Source organism: Carcharodon carcharias, chromosome 5 (assembly GCF_017639515.1).
Source record: "Carcharodon carcharias isolate sCarCar2 chromosome 5, sCarCar2.pri, whole genome shotgun sequence".
Classification (NCBI taxonomy): Eukaryota; Metazoa; Chordata; class Chondrichthyes; order Lamniformes; family Lamnidae; genus Carcharodon; species Carcharodon carcharias.
In genome coordinates, this window is record NC_054471.1 from 12,863,454 (window position 1) to 12,882,263 (window position 18,810).

Sequence of the window (18,810 nt, forward strand, 5' to 3'; positions counted from 1 at the left end):
GAGTAATCCAATCAGTCCCATTTTCCTCACTCTATCCCCATAGCCCAGTAAGTTTGCTTCCCTCAATTGCCCATCCAATTTCCTTTTGAAATCATTCATTGTTTCTGCTTCCATCTGTTATGACTGATGCAGTAGTTAAGACAGAGTTATTTAAAAATCCCAGAGGGAAACTTTCAACAACTGTCATAACCTATAATTTTTAGTGTTATGTTTGAGATGCGACTCTAAATTCAGGAATCAGACCACCAGTTCTCGAGGTTTTACGTTGAACTAATTGAAACATTTTATTAATGTACACAGGTTAAAATAGATACACATGGCTACAAATTACTATCAACTTTTAACAATTTCCCAAATTAATCTCCATTCAGGCAACAGCGACCCATAGATTTAACCAAACACCAGACAGAGAATTTTCACCTTACGAATTCAAAGTGAGGTTCTTTCACAGTGGAGACAGTTGGAGGCTTTGATCTGACATTGCCCGTGCTCTGCACACCCGAAAACTACTGAAGTTATACCCACCACCACCGAATGAATTCAAATTCTCATTGTCTCACCAGCCTCTTTGAGCTTCACCTTTTAACAATGAAACCCCTTTTGTAGTACCAATTTTATTAGTAATATAAACATATGGCTTGGTATCTGCTAGATAGGCATCAAGTTTTCACAGGAATGCTCTATTCAAAAAATGCAAATTCGCTGCTATCTCTCTTACATATCAAAATGAGTACATATCAAAGCACCCACACTGGCAGGTTTTAATCCAACTAAGACATACCCACAGACTAAACTTCTATTTTAAAAGAAAAATATTTTCCAAAATATTATATACATTAATAGCTTCATGACACCATCACTCTTCCACACCAGCCAGTGCCAGGTAATTACCACTCGCTGTGTGAAAAGTTCTTCCTCACACAGCGTCCCACTGACCACCCCCCCCCCCCCCCCCCCCCCCCCCCCCCACACACACACACACACACACACACACACACACACACACACCGGCAACCTATATCTCTTGCCCAAAACCTTAAGTCTGTGCCCCAGGCTAATGGAAACAACTTTCCTTTCACTACCTTATCTAAAGCTGAGATAATCTTGTACACCTCTATCAAATACCCACTTAATCTCAAAACAAAAACAGAATTACCTGGAAAAACTCAGCAGGTCCGGCAGCATCGGCAGAGAAGAAAAGACTTGACGTTTTGAGTCTTCATGACCCTTCGACAGAACTTGAGTTCGAGTCCAAGAAAGAGTTGAAATATAAGCTGGTTTAAGGTGTGTGGGGGGGGGGCGGAGAGAGAGAGAAGTGGGGCAAACCCCTTTAATCTCCTTGGCTCCAAGGAGAGCAACCCCATCTTTTTGAACCTAACCGAAGTTGAACAGTACAGAGAGAGGATTAAGTGGGAAATTCGAGATCTGAATTGGAAACATTAAATACTGGAAAGACACAGCAGAACAGGAGAAGCATATTTGTGTTCCTGATAATGACCCCTCAGCAAAGCTATCCACTAATAAAAGCTGGACTTCTATTTTTGTTTTTCTGACCTTTCACCCCCACCCCTGTTCCAATCCCAGAAAATTCTCTCTGGATGAGCTTCTCACCAATGTGATGATCTACTGGGTGACAGGCTCGATTACCTCCTCCATGCGCATGTACAAAGAGAACATGGGGATAGATTTCAAGAACCGGATTGATGCCAAGTGAGTGATGAGATAAATGCTGCTGCATGAACATGAACTGTGTGATAAGGTCAATGCTTCAGGCCCAAATCCAATCAACAGGCACCAGCCCAGTGCCGCTCTCCCACCCAAACCAATCCACCCCTTCATGCCATTGGCCTATGTGGTGGCTACTCTCAGATTATTCTCGGTTGAAAATCTCAGGTACCTGTTGAAAAGGAGAAAACTAGAACAGCGAATGCCCCACCTGGTCGACTTGTTAAGAACCACATTGTACTGGTGCAATTGGGGTGCATATTCTGAAATTGGGACAGTATAGAGGGAACGTACTCTGTATCTAACCCCGTGCTGTACCTGTCCTGGGAGTGTTTGATGGGGACAGTGTAGAGGGAGCTTTACTCTGTATCTAACCCCGTGCTGTACCTGTCCTGGGAGTGTTTGATGGGGACAGTGTAGAGGGAGCTTTACTCTGTATCTAACCCCATGCTGTACCTGTCCTGGGAGTGTTTGATAGGGACAGTGTAGAAAGGAGCCTTTCTCTGTATCTAACCCTGTGCAGATCCTGTCCTGGGAGTGTTTGATGGGGACAGTGTAGAGGGAGCTTTACTCGGTATCTAACCTCATGCCGTACCTGCCCTGCGAGTGTTTGATGGAATAATGTAAAGGAAGCTGGAATTCTCTCTCTCCACCTCACTTTCCTCCTTTAAGAATGTCCTTAAGACCCACCTCTTTGACTAAGCTTTGATCATCTGTTGTGATATTCCCTTCATTTCCCTGGTATTAACTTTGTTTTGGTAATCTCCTGTGAACCTTGTCGGGATGTTAATGGTGCTATACAAGTGTGGGGCTTGTTGTGATTCCCTGAAACCTGTCTCCCTATCCCTGAAGCTCTGATGAAGCTCTCCTCCTCATTATCTCATAGCGGTTTGCATCTCTGCTTTTTCCGCCCTTCTCCCTTTCCTTTTTCTCTTCCAGAGTCGGAGTCTATGTTCCTGCCGGATTAGCTGCGTTTCCCAATGAGTTGATGCACATCCCACTGGTTTGGGCCAGGCAGAAGTACAAGAAGATTGTGACCTTCTCCTACATGTCCCTTGGGGGCCACTTTGCAGCCTTTGAGGAGCCTGAACTGTTGGCTGAGGATCTCCGGCACTTTGTCCAAACTGTGGAAAAGAGCAGCTGAAAATTCCAGATCAGCGTTTTGGTGTGTTTGGTAATGTGATCCCTGTACCTTGGGGAAAGTGAAGAGCTATCTTATAATCAGTGCCAGAAACCAGCCTCTCTCATTCACAAGCTTAATAACATTTAATCACTGAAGATTAGAAAATTAAACACTTTCTACCCTACTGAAGAAGTTGGGTTCAGTTTTCACTGTCAGATCCTGTTTCTGATTTCCTTTAAATTATTCCAATGACAGATTGGGAAATAAAAAAGACATTCCTGAAAACAGTTGCTATTTTGTGTTTTAAAATCACTGTCCCCAGCTGCCAGCTGTTCTCCCTAATTCTCACTGCCATAGCGTTCAGAATTAACCTGATCTCTTGTTTTTCAAACAATGTCGACAAAAAGGTCCAATTAGAAAGAAAGAAAGATTTGCATTTATATAGTGCCTTTCACAATCTCATGATGTTCTAAGTAGCTTCACAGCCAACAAAGTAGATTCAACATATAGTCGCTGTTCTAATTTAGGAAACTGACAGCTAATTTGTGCATAGCAAGCTCCCACAAACGGCAATATCATAACGACCAGAAAAATCTGTTTTTCTGATGTTCATTTGAGGGACAAACATTGGTCAGGACACTGGGGATAACTCCCTTGCTGGTCTTCAAAATACTGCTTTGGGGTCTTTTGTGCCATCTCATCCAAAAAACGGCACCTGCGACAGTGCAGCACTCCCTCACTTCAGAGATTGGGAGGCGACTCTCATATTGTTTGTCAGATGGATCCTAGCTAATTGCTCATGAGCAAAAACCAAGCTAATCTCTGATTGGAAGTCTCTGAATCCACAGCCTCTGATTTCAAGTCTTATCCACCCCATGTCATGGTGAACCCTGTCAACCTCGACCTTAGTGAAAAGACGGATGTTGGAGGCACAAAACCAAGTCTGTTGTGGCATGAAGGTGCCTACCAGTATTCTGTACTTTCAGCAGATTTGGCCCAATGGTAATGCAGTGTGAACTGGAGCAAAGGGAGAAAAAAGAGAAACACCCTGCTCTGGCCATTCGGCATTTCCACCCTGCACTGACCATTCGGCATTTCCACCCTGCTCTGGCCATTCGGCATTTCCACCTTGCACTGGCTATTTGGCATTTCCACCCTGTATTGGCCATTCGGCATTTCCACCCTGTATTGACCATTCGGCATTTCCACCCTGTATTGGCCATTCGGCATTTCCACCCTGCACTGGCCATTCGGCATTTCCACCCTGCACTGACCATTCGGCATTTCCACCCTGTATTGATGGATTCGGCATTTCCACCCTGTATCGGCCATTCGGCATTTCCACCCTGCACTGTCCATTCGGCATTTCCACCCTGCACTGTCCATTCGGCATTTCCACCCTGCACTGACCATTCGGCATTTCCACCCTGCACTGGCCATTCGGCATTTCCACCCTGCACTGACCATTCAGCATTTCCACCCTGCACTGGCCATTCGGCATTTCCACCCTGCACTGACCATTCGGCATTTCCACCCTGCACTGGCCATTCGGCATTTCCACCCTGCACTGACCATTCGGCATTTCCACCCTGTATTGATGGATTCGGCATTTCCACCCTGTATTGACCATTCGGCATTTCCACCCTGTATTGATGGATTCGGCATTTCCACCCTGCACTGGCCATTCGGCATTTCCACCCTGCACTGTCCATTCGGCATTTCCACCCTGCACTGACCATTCGGCATTTCCACCCTGCACTGGCCATTCGGCATTTCCACCCTGCACTGACCATTCGGCATTTCCACCCTGCACTGACCATTCAGCATTTCCACCCTGCACTGACCATTTGGCATTTCCACCCTGCACTGACCATTCGGCATTTCCACCCTGTATCGGCCATTCGGCATTTCCACCCTGCACTGTCCATTCGGCATTTCCACCCTGCACTGACCATTCGGCATTTCCACCCTGCACTGGCCATTCGGCATTTCCACCCTGCACTGACCATTTGGCATTTCCACCCTGCACTGACCATTCGGCATTTCCACCCTGTATCGGCCATTCGGCATTTCCACCCTGCACTGACCATTCGGCATTTCCACCCTGTATTGGCCATTTGGCATTTCCACCCTGCACTGGCCATTCGGCATTTCCACCCTGCACTGACCATTCGGCATTTCCACCCTGTATCGGCCATTCGGCATTTCCACCCTGTACTGGCCATTCGGCATTTCCACCCTGTATTGACCATTCGGCATTTCCACCCTGTATTGATGGATTCGGCATTTCCACCCTGCACTGACCATTCGGCATTTCCACCCTGCACTGACCATTCGGCATTTCCACCCTGTATCGACGGATTCGGCATTTCCACCCTGCACTGACCATTCGGCATTTCCACCCTGCACTGACCATTCGGCATTTCCACCCTGTATTGACCATTCGGCATTTCCACCCTGTATTGACGGATTCGGCATTTCCACCCTGCACTGGCCATTCGGCATTTCCACCCTGTATTGACCATTCGGCATTTCCACCCTGTATTGACCATTCGGCATTTCCACCTTGTATTGACGGATTCGGCATTTCCACCCTGCACTGACCATTCGGCATTTCCACCCTGCACTGACCATTCGGCATTTCCACCCTGTATCGACGGATTCGGCATTTCCACCCTGCACTGACCATTCGGCATTTCCACCCTGTATTGACCATTCGGCATTTCCACCCTGTATTGACGGATTCGGCATTTCCACCCTGCACTGGCCATTCGGCATTCCCACCCTGTATTGACCATGCGGCATTTCCACCCTGTATTGACGGATTCGGCATTTCCACCCTGCACTGGCCATTCGGCATTTCCACCCTGTATTGGCCATTCAGCATTTCCACCCTGCACTGACCATTCGGCATTTCCACCCTGCACTGACCATTCGGCATTTCCACCCTGCACTGGCCATTCGGCATTTCCACCCTGTATTGGCCATTCGGCATTTCCACCCTGCACTGACCATTCGGCATTTCCACCCTGCACTGACCATTCGGCATTTCCACCCTGTATTGACCATTCGGCATTTCCACCCCGCACTGACCATTCGGCATTTCCACCCTGCACTGACCATTCGGCATTTCCACCCTGCACTGGCCATTCTCTGCAGCTGCCATGCTACCTCGATGTCTTGGATCCTCCTTGCCTCTGGGCCCATACAAAATCAGCCGTGAGAGTGGGGCAGCAGAACACACCTTTCCTCCACTGTCATCAAATTCCTTTGCATATGTTCAGTTGTTTGGCCCTTATAGTACTGCACTGGAGTGTCAGTCTAGATTCGATGCTGAAGTCTCTGGAGTGGGACTTGAAGCATTTCCTCTGTATGGTTGTCAAAAGGAAGAATCCTGGCCACCCTTTCCTAAACCAGGGCATTGAGCACAGTGATGTCCTGGCTGAGAATGGCTCTTCCTGCTTTGGATGCTGATATTCATTACAGACTTACATTTGGATCTTCTCAGGAGGAAGATGGAAAGAGACAACACAGACACAGATATGTTTGAACAACTTGGACAAAGTGCTTCTCTATCACATGTTTGAGGATTTGGAAGCTAATATGTGGAGACAGTGCGAGTATGGACAGGGGTTGTAGGTGAACAGGAATGTTTGAGATAGGAGGTGAGGTATGAATCTGAAGTTTGAGAACAACTTGAAGAGGATTGGGAGCTGGGGCATGACGATTCAGGTAGGAATAAGAAAGATGTCCTCAGTGGTAACCAATGCAGAATTGTAGGGATGTTTCGCTCACCTGGAATTGGATATTGGATGGGCAGTCAGACGACAGGAATGGAGAATGGTGATTGAGGAGTGTAGCAGTGTGTTCTAGGTGTAGCCGTGAACAGTGACCCGCATGAGACTTCCCACAGCCTTAAAGAAGAAGTGAGTTTGGACAGCAAAGGGGTGATTGATGGAATATTTCAAAGTGTGGGTGGCACAATTTCTCAGGATAAGGAACAGCTGATGATGAGGGAAGGAAAGATTTGAATTCATATAGTGGTTTTAAATAGTGTATCATAATTTTGTAGTGCATGCAATATTGTAAGTTGCAGAATAGAAGGATGAGTCTAGTGCAGACTGCAGATGAGGTGAAGTTATAGAATTTGGTGAAGTAGGAGCTGACAACATGAAACTCAGTGGGAATGTGAGCGATGAGGAGGGTGTTAAGAGGCTTCAAGGTAATGTGGACAGATTGAGTGAGTGGGAAAATACATGGCAGATGCAGCAAAATGTGGATAAGTGTGAAGTTATCCACTTCGGTAGGAAAAACAGAATGGCAGAGTATTATTTAAATGATGGTAGATTGGGAAATGTTGATGTACAAAGGGACCTGGGTGTCCTTGTACACCAATCACTGAAAGCAAGCTTTCAGGTGCAGCAAGCAGTTAAGATGACAAATGGTATGTTGGCCTTCCTTGTGAGAGGACTTGAGTATGGGAGTAAGGATGTCTTACTGCAGCTGTACAGGGCCTTGAGGAGACTGCACCTGGAGTATTGTGTACAGTTTTGGTCTCTTTATCTCAAAGGATATACTTACCACAGCGGGAGAGCAGTGAAGGTTCACCACACTGTTTCCTGAGATGGCAGGATTGTCGTATGTGGAGAGATTGGGTCAGCTCGGCCTGTATTCACTGGAGTTTAGAAGAACGAGAGAGGATCTCATTGAAACATATAAAATTCTGACAGGGATGGACAGACTGGATGCAGGGATGATGTTTCCTCTGGCTGGGGGGGGTGGGGGCGCGGTCTACAACAAGGGGTCACAGTCTCAGGATAAAGGGCAGACCATTTAGGGACTGTGATGAGGAGCAATTTCTTCACTCAGAACGTAGTGAACCTGTGGAATTCTCTACCACAGAAGGCTGTGGAGGCCAAGTCACTGAATATATTTAAGAAGGAAATAGATTTAGACTGTAAAGGTGTCAAGAGGTATGTGGAGAGAGCAGGAGTATGGTGTTGAGATAGAGGATTTGCCATGATCATATTGAATGACAGAGCAGGCTCGAAGGACCAAATGACCTCCCCCTGCTCCTATTTTCTATGTTTTTATGAAGTGCAGAATGACCACAGGCCTGAGTGGGAAATTTCAAGTATTGGGTGAAGACAGGGAAAATTGAGAGAGGCAGCGAATGGAATTCTGACTTCTGCTGGGCTGGTGCCATTTTGGTTGTCCAGCTGTGTGAAACACGGCAGTTTTCAAGCTGACAGTCTTCAACCTGACACTGAGAAATCCACACAGGTAAGGATTCTGTTTCTCCAGCATACACAGGACAATCATTTCATTCACTCCATTTACCTCAAGCAACAGGATTATGTGTCAAGCCAATTGTAGAAGTGGGTGTTTAACCAGTGAAAACTACATAAGCGCCCAGCACAAAGAACTGGGAGATTTCTTGCGACTTGTGCAGGTAGGACCAGCTGAATATGATAACATGAACAACTAACATTTATATAGAACAAAAACAGAATTACCTGGAAAAACTCAGCAGGTCTGGCAGCATCGGCGGAGAAGAAAAGCGTTGACGTTTCGAGTCCTCATGGTCATGAGGACTCGAAACGTCGACTCTTTTCTTCTCCGCCGATGCTGCCAGACCTGCTGAGTTTTTCCAGGTAATTCTGTTTTTGTTTTGGATTTCCAGCATCCGCAGTTTTTTTGTTTTTAACATTTATATAGTCCTTTTAACATAGCAAAATATCTCAAAGCCCTATGAAGAGGAGCGATATTTGGAAATATTAAGGGAGGAATTCTTTAATTTAGGGCCTTTCCAGCTGAGGGCAGAGTTGTCAATGATGGAAACCAGGGAAGCCTCAAGAGGCTGAAATTGGAGCAGTGCAAACATCTCCGTTATTTGGGGGGGGTGGGGGGGGAGTCTTGGAGAGTCACGAAAACAAGGAAGAGAATTTTAAAATCAAGCAAATGGCAGGCTGGGTAGATTGGGGAGCACAGGGGTGAAGGATGAATGGGACTTGGTGTGTGCTGGATCTGGGCAGCAGAATGAGTCAGTGTTCCTGTTCATTCTTATCCATCTCTCTTGGAACATTGGAGCATGCGCTGAATTAACAAGCAGTGAGCGCACCTTTTCAAAGATGGCCACAAAGGGAGGGTGTTAGCTGGTGACGTCAAGGCCACTAAGATGGCGGCCGCCTGCCGGTAGCTGCGGAGAGACCCAGTGCGCAGCTTCCGGTAACGGCTTGGTGACCAATAAAGTTATTTGAATGAGGAGAAGGTGGGCTGTCTAGAAAAGTGCCTGTTAAACTGTGAAACATTAAAAATATCAGCCTGATGTCGCCAGGTAGCCGCAATCGGCACTCCCATCACCTGCAGCAGCTAATCTACGATAATATAAACTCATCTTTCAGTATTCTCTGTTTTTCTAATGCAAATACAACGGACAGCTTCATCCGAGGACCGGAAAAGGACTTGCTCCACATGGAGACAGTGGAGGCAAAACAAGTCTCCAAGCAGCAAATTATCATATAGAATATTCAGGACTGGGCCAGAGAGAACAGGTAATGTCTCTATACAGAATATACAGGACTGGGCTACAGAGAACAGGTAATGTCTCTCTCTACAATATACAGGACTGGGCCAGCGAGAACAGGTAATGTCTCTCTATACAATATAAAGGACTGGGCCAGAGAGAACAGGTAATGTCTCTATACAGAATATACAGGACTGGGCCAGAGAGAACAGGTAATGTCTCTCTATACAATATACAAGACTGGGCCAGAGAGAACAGGTAATGTCTCTCTATACAATATACAGGACTGGGCCAGGGAGAACAGGTAATGTCTCTCTATACAATATACGGGACTGGGCCAGAGAGAACAGGTAATGTCTCTCTGTACAATATACAGGACTGGTCCAGAGAGAACAGGTAATGTCTCTCTATACAATATACAGGACTGGTCCAGAGAGAACAGGTAATGTCTCTCTATACAATATACAGGACTGGGCCAGGGAGAACTGGTAATGTCTCTCTGTACAATATACAGGACTGGGCCAGGGAGAACTGGTAATGTCTCTCTGTACAATATACAGGACTGGGCCAGAGAGAACAGGTAATGTCTCTCTATACAATATACAGGACTGGGCCAGAGGGAACAGGTAATGTCTCTCTATACAATATACAGGACTGGACCAGAGAGAACAGGTAATGTCTCTCTATACAATATACAGGACTGGGCCAGAGAGAACAGGTAGTGTCTCTCTATACAATATGCAGGACTGGGCCAGGGAGAATAGGTAATGTCTCTATACAGAATATTCAGGACTGGGCCAGAGAGAACAGGTAATGTCTCTATGCAGAATATTCAGGACTGGGCCAGGGAGAACAGGTAATGTCTCTCTATACAATATACAGGACTGGGCCAGAGAGAACAGGTATTGTCTCTCTATACAATATACAGGAGTGGGCCAGAGAGAACAGTTAATGTCTCTCTATACAATATACAGGACTGGGCCAGAGAGAACAGGTAATGTCTCTCTACAGAATATACAGGACTGGGCCAGAGAGAACAGGTAATGTCTCTCTACAGAATATACAGGACTGGTCCAGAGAGAACAGGTAATGACTCTCTATACAATATACAGGACTGGGCCAGAGAGAACAGGTAATGTCTCTCTATACAATATACAGGACTGGGCCAGAGAGAACAGGTAATGTCTCTCTATACAATATACAGGACTGGTCCAGAGAGAACAGGTAATGTCTCTCTATACAGGACTGGGCCAGAGAGAACAGGTAATGTCTCTATACAGAATATTCAGGACTGGGCCAGAGAGAACAGGTAATGTCTCTATACAGAATATACAGGACTGGGCTACACAGAGAACAGGTAATGTCTCTATACAATATACAGGACTGGGCCAGAGAGAACATGTAATATCTCTCTATACAATATACAGGACTGGGCCACAGAACAGGTAATGTCTCTCTATACAATATACAGGACTGGGCCACAGAACAGGTAATGTCTCTCTATACAATATACAGGACTGGGCCAGAGAGAACAGGTAATGTCTCTTTATACAATATACAGGACTGGGCCTGAGAGAATAGGTAATGTCTCTCTATACAATATACAGGACTGGGCTACAGAGAACAGGTAATGTCTCTCTACAGAGTATACAGGACTGGGCCAGAGAGAACAGTTAATGTCTCTCTATACAATATACAGGACTGGGCCAGCGAGAACAGGTAATGCCTCTCTATACAATATACAGGACTGGGCCAGGGAGAACAGGTAATGTCTCTATACAGAATATACAGGACTGGGCCAGAGAGAACAGGTAATGTCTCTCTATACAATATACAGGACTGGGCCAGAGAGAACAGATAATGCCTCTCGATACAATACATAGGACTGGGCTATAGAGAACAGATAATGTCTCTATACAGAATATACGGGACTGGGCCAGAGAGAACAGGTAATGTCTCTATACAGAATATACGGGACTGGGCCAGAGAGAACAGGTAATGTCTCTATACAGAGTATACAGGACTGGGCCAGAGAGAACAGGTACTGTCTCTATACAGAATATACAGGAATGGGCCAGTAAGAACAGGTAATGTCTCTATACAGAATATACAGGACTGGGCCAGAGAGAACAGGTAATGTCTCTATACAGAATATACAGGAATGGGCCAGTGAGAACAGGTAATGTCTCTATACTGAATATTCAGGACTGGGCCAGAGAGAACAGGTCTTGTCTCTCTATACAATGTACAGGACTGGGCTACAGAGAACAGGTAATGTCTCTCTATACAATATACAGGACTGGGCCATAGAGAACAGGTAATGTCTCTCTATACAATATACAGGACTGGGCTACAGAGAACAGGTAATATCTCTATACAGAATATACAGGACTGGGCCAGAGAGAACAGGTAATGTCTCTATACAGAATATACAGGACTGGGCCACAGAGAACAGGTAATGTCTCTATACAGAATATACAGGACTGGGCCAGAGAGAACAGGTAATGTCTCTATACAGAATATACAGGACTGGGCCAGAGAGAACAAGTAATGTCTCTATACTGAATATACAGGACTGGGCCAGAGAGAGCAGGTCATATCTCTATACAGAATATCCAGGACTGGGCCAGAGAGAACAGGTAATGTCTCTCTCTACAATATACAGCACTTGTCCATAGGGCACCGGTAATGTCTCTCTATTCAATATATAAGACTGGGCCACCGGCTGCAGGTAGTGCATCTGTTAATGGAGTGTGAGAATATTGGTTAGTTGGGGTTATCTTAAATCTCTTTTTAATAATCTAATATTGTATAAATTTAACATTTAACTGCAAGTACTGTTTAAATTCGAAGTCTTATCCAAGGGCCTAAACAGGGAGATAAACGCTATCCATTTGCAGCAGCTGAAATGGTTAATTAAGGGCAATAGCTTGAACTGGTTTGTTCTGTACCTAGGCTCAGTCCCTTTGTTTCAGAACGTATAAATTCAGACATTATCAGTGCAAGCAGCGCTGAGTATGACTTCACTGGAATGTGAGCGTTTGGTGAGCTGAGGGAGTTCAGTGAGCATGGGAGCGAGGCACTCCCTTTTGGTTTTTTTTTCACCTTGCAAATTCTTGCTGTACTGGAGGAGAAGAAGCTAGCTGTTGGTTCAAAATAGTACAGAAAATTGTGGTAAGATTAATAAAATACATAAATGAAAATAAAATAATTGAATAAAATCATTAAATAATTAACTAAAACACATAGGTATGGCTGGACAGGTTATGTGTCATGGCTGCAGAATTTGGGAGCTCCTGGATACCAGTGTCACCCAGGGAAAGCACATCTGCAGTAAGTGCCTGCAGCTTGAGGAGCTTCAGCTCAGAGTCATTAAGCTGGAGGCTGAGCTGTGGATACTGTATCACATCAGGGAAGTGAACTCGCTGCTTTTTGTTGGAATGATTTAGCACAGGCACAAATGACAACACAATTTCCAAGAGAGATGGTTAAGAATTTGAAGGTTTAAATGGAGATGGGGAAAGGACAGAGAAATGGGAACAGAGTAGTAGATAGATCTGCATAGCTGGCCCCAGCACAGTGACCAAGGGTTGATAGCCACGTCCTATCCAAATTTCTGTACCACGGGGTGGTCACACCACTTAGGATAGGGTTTTCTGATTTGGGATGTGGTCAGGGACAGGAGGCTGTGACTGTGAGTGAGGCAGGTAAGGGGACCCAGAGTGCAGGAGTGTGAGCCTCTGCAATTGAATACAACAGGTTTGAGTGGGGACTGGAGGGTGGATGAGCTGACTGACCATGGCACTGTGGTATTCAAGTGAAGGGAGAAAAAAGGAATGTTGTGGTGTTAGGGGACAGTATAGTGAGGGGGATTGACACTGTTTTCTGCAGCAAGGAATGAGAGTCTAAGTGGCTGTGTTGCCTGCCTGGAACCAGAACTCGGGACATTTGTCCAGGGCTGGAGAGGAACTGACAGTGGGAAGGGGAGGATCCAGCTGTTGTGGTCCATGTAGGTACCAACGGCGTAGGCAGGATGCTCTGCATAGGCCATATATGGAGCTAGGCACCAAATTAAGAAGCAGAGCCACAAAGGTAATCTCTGGATTGTTACCTGAGCCACATGCAAATTAGCATAGGGCAAAATAAGTTTAGAGAAATGAATATGTAGCTCAAAGAATGATGTGGGAGAAGTGGGTTCCGTTTTGTGGGGCCCTGGCACTTGTACTGGGGGAAGTGGGGGCAGTAGCGTTGGAACAGTCTACACCTGAACCATGCTGGGACTGATGTTCTAGTGAGCTGCATAACTAGGGAAGTGGAGAAGGCTTTAAACTTAATGGTGGGGGCAAAGGATCAAATTTGGGAAGATGTGGTAAACCAAGGAGTAGAGATAAGGCAAGAGAGAAAGGTACTAACATGGGAAATGATAAACAGAAAGTGACAAGAAGGGACAGAGAGTACAAATCTAAGAGTAAATCAGCAGATAAGGCCAGACATTACAAAAATAATGAAGGGACAAAATTAAAGGCTCTGTATCTGAATGCATGTAGCATTCAAAATAAAACAAATGAACTGATAGTGCAAATAGAAATACGTACCATCTGATAGCCATTCCAGAGACATGGCTGCAGAATGACATAGATTGGGACCTGAATGTTGAAGGGTATGTGACATTTAAGAAGGACAGGAAGCTCGGAAAAGTTGGAGGGGTGGCCATGTTAATTAATGATGGTACTAGCACATTAGAGAGGGATGACCTAAGTTCAGGAAAGCCGGATGTAGAAGCGGTTTGGGTTGAGATGAGAAACGATAAAGACAAGAAGTCACTTGTGTGAATAGTGTCCAGAGTTTGCAATTAGAAAAGACGAGAGGAATTTGGTGCAGCTTCATGTGTCTGCGACGATGATGTCTTGGCGAGAATCTTATATGTAACCCATTAATATCCACAATGCCAGCTGGAGTGGAACTGCTGCCAAGTGTTGGACGTGAGGGACAAGTGGGACTGCAGGGGGTATGAGGAACAGAGGGGAACACCTGGGAGATACTCGACTGAAACACAGAGTTAAACAGGTAAGCAGTGCAGAGAGGAGGGGGGCATGGGTGAGGGGCAGGGTGAGGCCAGGTCTAGGGGAAGGGGGGTTGGGGTCTGGTCGAGGGGAGGGGGGTCAGGGTGAGGTTGATGGGAAGGGGGGTCGAGGTGAGGTGGAAAGGAGGGGAGGGGGTTGGCGTGAATCCAAGGGGAGGGGTCGGGTTGAGGTCAGGGATCGGGGTATGGTCAAAGGGAGGGAGATCAGGGTGAGGTCAAGGGGAAGGGGGTTCAAGGGAAAGTGGAAGGAAAGGGAGGGAATTGGCGTGAGGTGGAGGGAAAGGGGGCTCGGAATGTACCCAAGGGGTGGGAGGTTCGGGGAGGGGGGGAAGGGGGGTGGAGTGGGGGGGGGGGGGGGGGGGGGGGGGTCAGGGGAAAGGGGAGTGGGGGGGCACTGCCTAAATCGGTGGTTGAGGCTAAAACGCTCGTCTCATTAAAAAGGAACCTAGATCTGCATCTGAAGTGCTGTAACCTGCAAGGCTACGGACCAGGTGCTGGGAAATGGGATTGAAATGAACAGCTAGTTTCTTTTGTTTGGCCGAGGAAGACATGATGAGCTGAGTGACCCCCTTCTGCGTCATAACTTCTCTCTGGTTCTTGGGGATGAGGTAGGTTCAAGGGGAGGGGGTTTTGGGGTGAGGTGGGTTAGAGGGAGGGGGTTTGGGGTGAGGTGGGTTCAAGGGAGGGGGTTTGGGGTGAAGTGGGTTCGAGGGAGGGGGTTTGGGGTGAGGTGGGTTCAAGGGAGGGGGTTTGAGGTGAAGTGGGTTCAAGGGAGGGGGTTTGGGGTGAGGCCGGCTGTGGGGAGGGGGTTTGGGGTGAGGCGGCTGGAGGGAGGGGGTTTGGGGTGAGGCGGCTGGAGGGAGGGGGTTTGGGGTGAGGCTGGCTGGAGGGAGGGGGTTTGGGGTGAGGCTGGCTGGAGGGAGGGGTTTTGGGGTGAGGTGGGTTTGAAGGAGGGGGTTTGGGGTGAGGTGGGTTTGAGGGAGGGGGTTTGGGGTGAGGTGGGTTCGAGGGAGGGGGTTTGGGGTGAGGTGGGTTCAAGGGAGGGGGTTTGGGGTGAAGTGGGTTTGAGGGAGGGGTTTTGGGGTGAGGTGGGTTCAAGGGAGGGGGTTTGGGGTGAAGTGGGTTCAAGGGAGGGGGTTTGGGTGAGGCCGGCTGTGGGGAGGGGGTTTGGGGTGAGGCGGCTGGAGGGAGGGGGTTTGGGGTGAGGCTGGCTGGAGGGAGGGGGTTTGGGGTGAGGCTGGCTGGAGGGAGGGGGTTTGGGGTGAGGTGGGTTTGAGGGAGGGGGTTTGGGGTGAGGTGGGTTTGAGGGAGGGGGTTTGGGGTGAGGTGGGTTTGAGGGAGGGGGTTTGGGGTGAGGCGGCTGGAGGGAGGGGGTTTGGGGTGAGGCCGGCTGTGGGGAGGGGGTTTGGGGTGAGGCGGCTGGAGGGAGAGGGTTTGGGGTGAGGTGGGTTAGAGGGAGGGGGTTTGGGGTGAGGTGGGTTAGAGGGAGGGGGTTTGGGGTGAAGTGGGTTTGAGGGAGGGGGTTTGGGGTGAGGTGGGTTTGAGGGAGGGGGTTTGGGGTGAGGTGGGTTTGAGGGAGGGGGTTTGGGGTGAGGTGGGTTTGAGGGAGGGGGTTTGGGGTGAGGTGGGTTTGAGGGAGGGGGCTTGGGGTGAGGCTGGCTGGAGGGAGGGGGTTTGGGGTGAGGCTGGCTGGAGGGAGGGGGTTTAGGGTGAGGTGGGTTCGAGGGAGGGGGTTTGGGGTGAGGTGGGTTCGAGGGAGGGGGTTTGGGGTGAGGCCGGCTGGAGGGGGGGGGTTTGGGGTGAGGTGGGTTTGAGGGAGGGGGTTTGGGGTAAGGTGGGTTTGAGGGAGGAGGCTGTGTTTAGTGCAGGTCCAGGGAAGGCTGTTGCAGATGGGGGTAAAAGGCTCTGGTTGGAGTGAGGCGTGAAGTTAAGGTGTGCGCGTGAGGTCTTTCTCTGTGACGATAATTTAATGTTCCTCCATCTCTCAGTACCTCCGTGATAGTGGCGAGCAATATGTGGATATTGGAATTCTTGCTGCTGATCTCCAACGATTGTACAGGTGAGTCCTGTCCTGTGCAAACCCTCCCTTCCTTGAGTTGTCTGGTGCATGTGTTCTCTGGTGTGCCCACAGAGCTCATTAATTCCTGAGCCTTGACTCCCGGTTTCCTCTGTTTGTTGATCTAAGCTAGGAGCAGGGAGACAGGTGTCATTGCCAGTCTGCCCCATCTCGCTTTCTCCTTCAATATTGAGAATTATTCGTGCCTCAGTAACAGAACCAGACACCTCGGTTGCTTCCTGTTGACTGAACAGCTCTCGGGAAAGCCCTTCCCCCAAACCCTCGGTCCTCTTTTATTCTCCCTCCCTATTCCCATCTTTTCTCTTGAGACTGAGATAAGGAGAAATTGCTTCACTGAGACAGTTGTGAATCTTTTAAATTCCCTACCCCAGAAATGCTCTATGATTGAGTTTTTCAAAACGGTTTGATGGATTTTTCGATATTAAGGGATGTAGGATAGTTCAGTAAAGTGAAATTGAGGTGGAAAATCCGTCATGGTCATATTGGATGGCAGAGCATTCAGGAGGCTTCTGAGAGAATGTCAGTGCAAAGCCATTTCTGTTGTGTTGTTTCACCTTGTATCTGAAGTGAGAGTTTGAACAATGTAAACATTTCTCTCTTCACCCCTCTCTCCCTTCCCAACATTAGCTCAGACTATGGCCGCAGGAAGAGGAATGCCTTCAGGATCCAGGTGGATAAAGGTGAGTCAGCTGTGCGGTTGAGTGTGAGAGGGTCCTCGCTGCATGATGGGCACAACGGAATCGCTCAGGAAGGGAGGGACCTCTCGGGCAGAACTATGCTGCTTCCCATTGGCTCAGTTTGAATTTGCCAGTCTCCCAGAGATACCGGGTTCTGGAGACGAGGATGGCCATCCACTTCTCTCGCTGCTTGCTCCCCGTGTGTGACCTGAGCCACTGAGGGCTATCTTGCACCTAAGATGGGTGAGGGGCAGGTAGAAAGATGAGCCTGATGCCATCCCACACCCTATCTCTCAGTTGAGTCACTGGGTGGTGAACAGGAGCACGAATCCATGTTGACTGACACTCTCCTTTGCCACCGAGGCTCATTTTAGTGCTGGCTTGCCCTGGCTGAGGCAGCTTAACCAGGCCAGACTGACTACTGAGCCTGAGATCTGAACCTTGCACACCTCCACATCTCTGATTTTCATCGCTCCACCATTGGCAGTTGTGCTTTTAGATGCTGAGGCTCGAAACTCTGGAATTTCCATCCTAAACCCCTTTATCCCTCTTCTTTTAAAACTCTCTGTAAAACAATCTCTTTATCCCTCTCCTCCTTTTAAAACCCTCTGTAAAATGGATCAGATCTCAGCCCTGCAGTCATGAATGGTGGTGGACAACTAAACAACTCACAGGATGAGGAGGCTCCACAAACATCTCCATCGTCAGGATCAAGGAGCCCTAGCAAAACTGGAGTCAATGGGAATGGGGGGAAAAACTCTCTGCTGGTTGGAGTCATACCAACATGGTTGTGGTTGTTGGAGGTCAATCATCTCAGTCCCAAGACATCACTGCAGGAGTCCCTCAGGGTCATGCCCTAGACTCAACCATCTTCAGCTGCTTCATCAATGACCTTCCTTCCATCATAAGGTCAGCAGTGAGATGTTCGCTGATGATTACACAATGTTCAGCACCATTCATGACTCCTCAGATACTGAAGCTGTCCATGTCCAAATGCAGCAAGACCTGGACAACATCCAGGCTTGGGCTGACAAGTGGCAAGCAACATTCACACCACACAAGTGTCAGGCAATGACCATCTCCAACAAAAGATAGAATCTAACCATTGCCCCTTGACATTCAATGGCATTCCCATCACTGAATCCCCCTCACTATCATCCTGGGGGTTACTATTGACCAGAACTGAACTCAACTAGCCAGATAAATACTGTGGCTGCAAGAGCAGGTCAGAGGCTAGGCAAGTAACTCACTTCCTGACTCCCCAAAGCCTGTCCACCATCTATCTACAAGGTACAGGTCAGGAATGTGATGAAGTACTCTCCACTTGCCTGGATGAGTGCATCTCCCACTTAAGAAGCTTGGCACTATCAGGACAAAGCAGCCCGCTTAATTGGCACCACATCCGTCAACATTCACTCCCTCCACCACCGGCGCACAGTAGCAGCAGTGTGTACCATCGACAAGATGTACTGCAGCAATTCACCAAGGCTCCCTTGACAGCACCTTCCAAACCCACGACTGCTACTATCTAGAGGGACAAGGGCAGCAGACACATGGGAACACCACCACCTGGAAGTTCCACTCCAAGTCACTCACCAT

General features: G+C 47.9%; 2 protein-coding genes across 6 annotated transcripts in view; both read left to right on the plus strand.

Moving 5' to 3' along the window:
- LOC121278214 (epoxide hydrolase 1-like) overlaps window positions 1-3,133 on the plus strand; it is a 72,799-nt gene extending 69,666 nt beyond the window's left edge. For all 5 annotated transcript variants that reach the window (XM_041188417.1, XM_041188413.1, XM_041188414.1 and 2 more), the window contains 2 exons: window positions 1,585-1,710; window positions 2,665-3,133. In XM_041188417.1, the coding sequence (XP_041044351.1) occupies window positions 1,585-1,710; window positions 2,665-2,869 (331 nt within the window). In that variant the 3' untranslated portion in view covers window positions 2,870-3,133. The remainder of the gene's footprint in view (window positions 1-1,584; window positions 1,711-2,664) is intronic.
- A 6,003-nt stretch (window positions 3,134-9,136) lies between these two features.
- The window catches only part of nvl (nuclear VCP like), a 287,895-nt gene continuing 278,221 nt past the window's right edge, over window positions 9,137-18,810 (plus strand). The window contains exons 1-4 of the mRNA XM_041188172.1: window positions 9,137-9,402; window positions 14,327-14,441; window positions 16,446-16,516; window positions 17,162-17,214. Coding sequence (XP_041044106.1) covers window positions 14,385-14,441; window positions 16,446-16,516; window positions 17,162-17,214 — 181 coding nt within the window. The 5' untranslated portion in view covers window positions 9,137-9,402; window positions 14,327-14,384. The remainder of the gene's footprint in view (window positions 9,403-14,326; window positions 14,442-16,445; window positions 16,517-17,161; window positions 17,215-18,810) is intronic.